The following is an 8,812-nucleotide window of genomic DNA, read 5'->3' as shown; positions in this document are numbered from 1 at the left end:
GTCAGAGGGACTGCAAGTGACCCAAAACTAATGAAATACCAAGCAAGTATTTACTAAAAGTACCAATTGATCAGCATAGGTAGAAAGCTAATCAATAAAAAGGTTGCACTCCCAAACGTTTCCAGTGTTTGGCAATGATGGCACGGATCTAATGAAGATATGGGTGCCGGGCACGGGGTCTTGGGGGCCTGGGCCTCCATAACCTGGATATGGCGATGGCTCGGTCCAAAATCACACCACTAGAGTGTGGCAATCTGCTTGTGTGTGATAAGATGGTGGTGGCGCCAGGGGTTTCTGATGGCGGGGAGGGCATAAAACTAGTTGAGGTGCTGGCAGTGAAGAAGTCTCTGAGTGTACTTTGCCTGGGTGGGGCTCTGGTCTCGGTTGTCTGTCTCCCAACAAAGTCTCTCTATGTCGCTTGAGCTCTGATAAAAACAAACCCAAGCATTTTTTATCTTCGTACTCCATCACCCTACGGAGTGGGCCAAATCCCTTTCTGAATAGACAGTGGTATCTTCCTCGGATTTCATAATATATCGTGCATCTACATACGTAATGCTCCTCTGTCTCCTCCTCCTGTTGGCATAACTGACATATCCGATCCTGATGGGCTGTGTGGGTGTATCTCCTTGTCTCTATTCTCAACTGATGTGATGAGGTTCGAATTTGGCCAATAATACTACGTAGCCCGTGAGATAGGTGTGTGTCCATGTATGTTGGCTTGGCTATAAGTTCATCTTGAGATAAATGAAGAAAATGGTTCTGGTAGTGTGCCATCTTCTTCCCTAGGGGATCATGTGGTCTAGTCCAGGTTCTCTCAGTCTCCAACTTGATAATATCAGCTCTAATGATCTTGTTTCGGTCATGGCCCAGGTCTAACTTGGGACAATCCAAACTATATTGAAAGGGTGGGAGTGCATCCATTGTCAACTCATGCTCTACAAACCATCTCTGTAGCTGAGCATACCAGCACCATGTTTGACCCTCCTCTGCTAGCTGCATGGATGATATCATAGCCAACCGTGCATATCTGGAGCCAGGTAGATCCCACAATCTATGTATGCAAGTTACTGCCTCGGACAGAGCCTCAATCACCAGTGGAGCAGCTGCTAATTCAGCTCGTATTATCAGATGTGGTACAGATGGCTTGCTCTGGATCATGCGGGCAATCAGTGTCACTAATGGCCTTTCCAATCTCCTCCACTCAGTTGCACCCCCTACACTGGGGCCCCATATAGCTGCACCATAAAATAGTGTGGGCACCACCAATGTCTCAAACAACCATAATTTTGTGCGTGGCTCTTGGAACTGTACATGTGCACACTGTCTCTATAGTGCCCCCAAAGCTGCATAGCCTCTATCCAATCTGGCATCAATCGCGGCTCTCAATGAAAATTGTGGACCAGAAAAGATCACCCCGAGGTACACATAAGATCGTAGCTGCTCTACTGTCTCACCTTTGAAAGTGAACTGTTGTGTTGAGCGCATTACCCAAGCCTATGTAGTATTAAATACCATCACCTTGGTTTTCCCAAGGTTTACTGCTAGATCCCTGTCCTCACAAAAAGCTTGTAGCGCATCTAAATGTCTTTGTAATCCTTCAGGGGAATCTGCAATCAAAACTACATCATCTGCATAGAGCAGTATGGGTATCAACACTCCTGCTAGGCTGGCTCCGGGTCCTCCTATCCTGTTGATATACTCTGAGAGCTCATCAATGTATATGCCAAATAGTGTGGGAGAGAGAAGGCACCCCTGCTTCACACCAATAGTACTCATAACTGCATCTGACAGCCCTCTAGGTGCTTAAACTCGGCCCATCACCGTCTCATACAAGGCATATATCCCCCACTGCATCTCATGTGATACTCCAATATCCTGTAGTCTTTCCATCATCCTGGTCCATGGGATTGTGTCAAAGGCTTTGCGGAAGTCTACAAAGCAACAATATATCCTTTTATGATGATGTTTGCCTTCCTCTATGAGTGCCCGGAGAGTCAGGATGTGATCCAAAGTGGTGTAACCTCGCCTAAAACCTGCCTGTCCTACCGCTCTGTGTCCATACATTGCTACCCATCTGCTCAACTCATTTTCCAAGATGGATCCATATATCTTGGCCAGGCAGTGGCCAATCATGATAGTCCTGTAATTGTTGGGCATCATCGGATCTCCACTCTTAAAGAGCGGTACAATGGTATGCTCTGTCCAGCTAGGGGGGAATCCTTCACAAACTGCTCTATTAAACACATGCACAAGAAGCGGTGCCACAATGTCCTGTGCGTACATGAAGTGCTCTCCCGCTAATCCATCATGATCCAAAGTCTTTCCATGTCCCAATCTGTCAATGGCATCATTGACCATATGCAATTTGAAGAAGGAGCAATATGTAGGCCTCGTATCCTGTGGGTACAGAATCGGTGGATGTCTTGGTATATCATATAATGACTGCGCATAGTCGGCCCAAGCTTCTGGTGCTACAATCGGTGTACCAGGCTGTCTCTCCTGAAACATCCTCCATGCCTTCTTGATGTTTTGTCCCAAGAATAATTGGTAGATCTCTGCCTCCAATCTAGCTAAGTAGGCCCGTTTCTTCTTCCGTATTAGGCCTGAGAAGATGGCCTTGGCTTGCTTGTGTGTCCGAGTGTTTGTAGCAACCTCCTGCTGTAATTGTTTGTGCATCATATGACACTCATCGTCATACCAACTATTTTGTGGGGCAGTGCTGCAAGGAGGGGTGGATGATATTGTTGTGTGTGGGAATGCATACTGTGCTGACACATGTAATACCTTTGTCAAACCATGGGTGATCTCCTCCAGGGGACCACGAGGGTCTAGCACCACCATAATTTTGTCCCACACTGCATCTCCATACACTATAGCAGTCTCCTCCATGAATTGGTATCTAGGTTGTCTCTGAAACTAAGGCCTGATTGCCCCCCTCCAGCATCCTCCTGACACGATAAACCTCAATATAGCATGGTCCGCAACCACTACAATGGGTCTGCTAGATACACTGAAATCACGGATCTGTGGGATTAGAGACGGCAACCCCATCAAATAATCAACTGTACTAGCACCTCCTTTCGGGTTCCAGCATGTAAGAGCATTTGAACCTGGCCAATAAGACAGACCATTGAAGATAATCAATCCATGGGCACTCCCTAATGCTAAGAAATGTGTACCATATTCTGTCACATCTCCCAAGTCCTGTGCCGACCTATGCAAACCCACCTCCTCTGCGTTGATCTCTTTGTAGATGGCATCACTCGAGTCATATATTGATGTCTGCCTCAAGTGTGTACGGGCATTAAAGTCCCCTACTAGCAATATCTCCCCCATGCTCGCATATCTCATAATGTCCTCATATAATGGCAAGTACGGCGATTCGCCCTCAGGTGCATACCTCGAGTAGGCAGGTGGAAAGTAACATGCAGCTACATATAAATCCCTAGGGTCCCCTCTGTCCACTCGGATCCACATGTATCTGGCTTCTGCATCTCTATGAATGACATGTACTATGTCTCGCAAATCTTCTCTGTACAATACTGCTACTCCCCCAGAGCCTCTAGTCCCTCCTGCCATCCGTGGCTGTGGTCGACATACTGATTCCCACCTAAAACCTTTGACATCTGGAAGTTTCCTCCCCTTGCACTGGTGTGTCTCTGTGTAAATAGTGATATCTGCATGCTTAAAAGAATCGTCAAAATAGCCCGCATCTAGCCTCAGAGAACCATTACAGTTCCATATACTGAACCTTAAAGTCTCCGAGGCCGCATACCGTCATGTGGATCTCCACTCTGTGATGATAACTCTCCCATCTCTGTACACGACCCACTTGCCCTGTTCCTGGGCTTCAAGCACCTTTGGCATGCATTCCTTCCTATGTGCCACTTGTGCAGGAGTGAGGTCCTCGTCTGAGTAGATCTTCTGACCTTTGAGGGCTGTCCTTTTGGACAAAAATGCCTTTTTTCCCCCCATGTCCTCAAATCGTAAAATCAAGGCCTTGGGCCGGGTGTCATCTTTTCCTACCCGCCATGCAGCAGCAATAGGTACACTTTCCGCCCCTATCTTCAATGCTAGTGTCTTTGCATCTTTAGTGGCATCCTCTTTTTGTTCCCATCCCACAATTCTAACATGCAAGATCCGAGCCTTTCTCCTTGCATCTTCCTCTAGTGTGGCATTCATGACCTCTATTTTATTAGCTGTTACTCTGTTTTTCTTGACCACTTCAATCCATGGTGCGTTTTCTTTCATCTCATTGCCCACTTCTTGTGCTTGTTTTTTTGCATCTTTAGCCACCTCGACCCAAGTATGCACCTCTTTTTCAACATTTGCTTTCACTTTAACAACACTTGCCTCCACGGCTGCAATTGCCTCCCTGCTTTTCTGAGACTCTTTGTCCATGGCCGCAGATACATAATTTTTACAAGCCTCAAGTTGCGATTTCAATTCTGCCATTTCCTTATCTTTTACCGATTCCATGGCCCTTGTCTTAGCATTTACATAATCTTTCATAATCTTATGCATATCCTTTTGTAGCAATACTTGGTGTACTTCCACTTCAGCCCTTAATCTGGATTGCATTTCACGCAATAACTGTGCTTGCATGTTCGCTTTCAGTTCTTGCATTTCAACCTTGAGCTGCTTTTCCATTTCCTTCTTGGCTTTGCATACTTCGGTTTCCATCTGCTTCTTTATTTGCTCATACGTTACTTTTGCTTGTGTGTCGACTTTCTTGCATAATTTCCTCCCGCATGGTGCGCATCTCTGCTCTTACCAATTTGTACATCTCGTTATATACTACTTCATCAATCATCTTGGGGGTTTTTCCCAATCTCTTTGAGCTTGGAGAGAGCGTCCATTCTCTGCCTTTCCGGATATGAAACTTGGGGATTTTTTGTGTCTTTCCCAGTGTGTGAAATTCAGCCTCATTTGCGATCTCTGGTGTGGCATCTCCTTCATTAAGAGCAGCCATGTATGTTTCCAGAGCCAGAGAGAACGAGAGAGAGAGAGCATAAACTCCAGCAGGTGCAAAGCAAAGGCAAACACCGACCTCAACTAGAGAGAAAGAGACGTCGCTGAGGGATTACTCTTACGGCAGAGAAGACTGTGTACACCAGAACAAAAGTCCCGACGATCTCCGCTCCCAAACCGTCGCCTCTTCGGTTGAGTCTGCTGGTGGTCGTGGTGGTCGTGATCGTCATCGTAGTCGGCGTGCTGGAGGGGAAACAGTTTTTGGTAGGATTGGAGCGATTTTACGAAGCGGACTGGGAGCTCAGATTTCTAAACTCGGTAGAGAAGAGGTAACAGTAGCACGAGTAGAGGGACCTGTGGGTGCTGCGCTGAAGGTGTGTACGAGCCGGGCAAAGCAAAGGTGAGGCTGGGGAAGGGTTGACGATCGTCAAGAAAGCCTCAAGGAATGGTTGGCAACAAGGACGCCAAAGCATGTCTGTTCTGAGCTGACATCGACTAGAGGCAGATAACATGAGATTGGCACCTACATTGCCGTCGACACCAAGAGCTGAGTAGCTCTTTTGCAGTCGTGGCTCGAACCAGCACCAGAGAACTGCACAGACTGTACGAGAAAGTGAGGCGACTCGAGAGAGAGAGAGAGGTTTACATCATATGTGCACAACGTTGATCATAAGTGCAAGAAAAATGGGAACCGATTGTATGCCAGCATTGATCATGCGCGCACAGAGGTAGACAAAGCTCATGCCTGCAATTCTTCACCAGAAGCATCGATTTCTAGCCATACAGCAAACAGATTAACTCCAAAAGGAAGTAACTCCAAAAGGCAGGTAACAGATCCCCGTGTCATAAAACAAGGGGACCGTTTGAAAGAGCAAAATAACTTGGCCTTTCCAAATAATCCTGGCATGCCTGCACTCCCATAAACAATGCTGAATAGATTTCACTACAGACAAACATAATGGGCAAGTAGCATAAAGGTTCAGTGCAATTCCACCATGGATAGAAAGCCAAAAGAACATACTAACGTTCCTATTCCTTAGACACTTCTAGAGCCTCCTCCAAAAGTATTTCTGAAGGTCATCAGAAATCTGAAAATTCTCCCAATGAGAAGTTGTAGAAGGTCTCCAATCCAACTTGGAGAGCTGAAATCTCTTGGCATTACCCATGGTGTATCGGCAAAGATTTTTCCTGGTTATCTGCATCAATCCATCTCCATTCCCTTGGATCCCATTGTAAAAATTTTATGCGGATATCCCCATAAAGCCAAAGCCTCCGTGAGCCCAGGGCAATAAGAAGGGGGTGAGGGTCCACGTATAACTCTGAATCAAGCCCATGCTCAACAAGGCCTACAATCCTGACCGGCTGAAAGGAAAATCCAAAAGTGCATCCTATGAAGATTTGAGTAACCAGCCACCAATCTGCACATCAAACACCAAGGTATTCCCTTGTGAACAAAGAGCAATAACCTGCAAAGGGACGCCTGTGCCTGGGAAGGAACCCATCCAAGGATGAGGAGAAAGAGGAAGGGCATTTGTATCCTGCCAATCCTTAGGGATAACCCTCTCTATCTGCTGAATTCTCCTAGCACTCCCTCTGAGATGACTGACAACTTGAGATTTATGCTCTTCAGAAAGCTCCATAAAGGACATCCAGACTGCCATTTTCTCATAGGTTATTTTGCATGATCTAATACATAGCATGTCCGAATTTAACTTTGAAACCTTTCATTGACATCAATTTGGTGACCTTGGTTGAGTTTACTTTTGAATAGGATTACTTTGTATTTTTGGGATCCCGCACCACCACAGCTCACTTACACGTGAGCTTTCTGTAGTAGGCCCTGATTGGTGCCTTACTACAACCACGCTGAAGCTGATTAGACTTTCTGCATATATGCAAATGTTAATTCAAATGAATGAACTTGTTAACATGCGTACCATCTTTTAGCAAAGGCAAAACCTTCATGTAGCACTACCATTGATAAGCAAGTTATTTTCTGTGCATATGCTGATTGAATGCTAATTGGATCGATCGATATACCTCAATCTTTATCACCTTATGGTTTCCATAATTTGATCCAGTGCATGATGAATTGTAGTTCCTTGAGCATGCATCTTTGACGCTTCACTAATAACAACTAATATGAGATTTGAGTCATAGTGGAAAGGTTATACTTTTGTTCGAACTGGATGTTAGAAATCTATCCTCCATGGGAGTTTCAAGACTAGCCCTAACTCTGTCTGCATGCCCTCCTTTGAGGAGGTCACGTGTTTAACCTTTGACCACCCTTGAGTGAGGGACCCCTAAACACATTTAGGGCGAGGGTAGTGGTATAACAGCCTCTTCTCCTCTCGGGATCCTAATACACTTGCTAGATGCTGGATGATCACTTCTACATGGCTCTTGGTTGCATGAAACTATGTGCGGGAAGTGGAATTCGATGTCCCCCTAACATAGCTCTTCAAGTTGTCAATGCCTTGGGATCCAACATTTTCACTCATTCACATTCATGTTGATGGGGATGAGAAATGGATTCCACCTCTCTTTGGCATCCTCTTCCTAGGGCAGGTTTGCCAGTAGTTGGGAGTAGCCTCCCCAAGAGGGGATTATTGGTGGCAAAAATACATAGTTCTTCAAGTTGCCACCGCCTTGGGAATCCAACATTTTCTCTACACACCTTGATGGGGATGAGAAACAGTGTCACCTTTCTTTGACATCCCCTTCCCGCTTTTGTAACTAACTGAAGAAGCTTTCCCCAGGGGATATAGCTTTGCAAGTAATTGAAGTAGCTTTCCTCAAGAGGGGATAGATTGGTGGTGAAAATACTTAGTTCTTCAAGTTGCCACTGCCTTGGGAATCCAACATTTTCTCTCATTTACATTGACCTTGATGAAGATGATGGAGTCCACCTCTCTTTGACATCCTCTTCAATGGGCAGCTTTGTTAGTAGTTGAAGTAGCTTTCCTTAAGAGGGGAGAAATTGGTGCATGACTCAGACCTCAGCTGTCCATAGTCTGGTAGGATCCCAAATTCATACTTGTCCTAGGATTCTTCGACCTGGTCTTGGTGGTAGAGCATTATTTTTTCTGTTCTTTGAGGTTCGTGGTGACAGTACTCTGCCCATATATATTTGTTGGTATGATTTTCATGATCTTGCGGCATGGCAGAGCACCATTACTCTTGATAGTGCCATTGTGCTTGAGTTTGGGTAGGCTTGGTGCTTAGTTATAGAAGCATCTTTTGTTAGCCCATTCCAACTCCATTTGCAAAGAGAGATTCATTTTGTCATCAGTGGCACCCCCTCACTTCCATTTGATATCTAACTTTTCTATCTTATCTTGGAATGTGAGGGACCTGAATGGCAAGAGTTTCATAACTAATACAGATGGACGCAGGACAGGACTTTCTAGATTGCAGATGCTTAGAGACTAGCTTCGGTCCATTTCCCTGGTTTCCTCTCCAGATGTCTCAAGCTAGAATTGCTAGATGGAGATCACTCTTGAGAGGGCAGAGCAGGACTTTTTGGAGCCCAACTGATGGCACCAGGGGTGGGTATGCGTAGCAGTTTCAGCCCGATGGGTTTCAACTAGCATTCAGCAAGGCATTTTGGTGGAGAGCAGGGCTGTTTTTGCTATTCTCTCGGTTGGAAACACCTTTTTTGGTGTTCTCAATGTGCAAGCTCCCACCTCCCCAAGTCACAGATGCATTTTTTGGTGGCAGCTCGCTGACTCCCTTCCTCAGGCAAACAAGTGGATAGTCAGAGGAGATTTCAACATGGTTGAATTCTATGAAGACAAGGTTGGCCAAGGTGAGGGACGCCTATCAGATAGAGAGAGAG

The 8,812-nt window shown here is 45.7% G+C and overlaps 1 protein-coding gene and 1 pseudogene across 1 annotated transcript; both read right to left on the bottom strand.

Moving 5' to 3' along the window:
• Nucleotides 1-1,329: 1,329 nt before the first annotated feature.
• LOC147889850 (uncharacterized) lies at nt 1,330-3,780 on the bottom strand (annotated as a pseudogene).
• Nucleotides 3,781-4,653, bottom strand: LOC147889849 (uncharacterized). The gene has a single exon (XM_087391327.1). The coding sequence runs from the start codon at nt 4,651-4,653 to the stop codon at nt 3,781-3,783; it is 873 nt and encodes a 290-aa protein (XP_087247453.1).
• Between the last annotated feature and the right edge of the window lie 4,159 nt (nt 4,654-8,812).

The sequence above is a fragment of the Dipteris shenzhenensis genome, chromosome 20, assembly GCF_047967505.1.
Source record: "Dipteris shenzhenensis isolate YYH24624 ecotype China chromosome 20, Dip_SZ_1.0, whole genome shotgun sequence".
Classification (NCBI taxonomy): domain Eukaryota; kingdom Viridiplantae; phylum Streptophyta; class Polypodiopsida; order Gleicheniales; family Dipteridaceae; genus Dipteris; species Dipteris shenzhenensis.
This window is presented reverse-complemented; position numbering and strand designations above follow the sequence as displayed.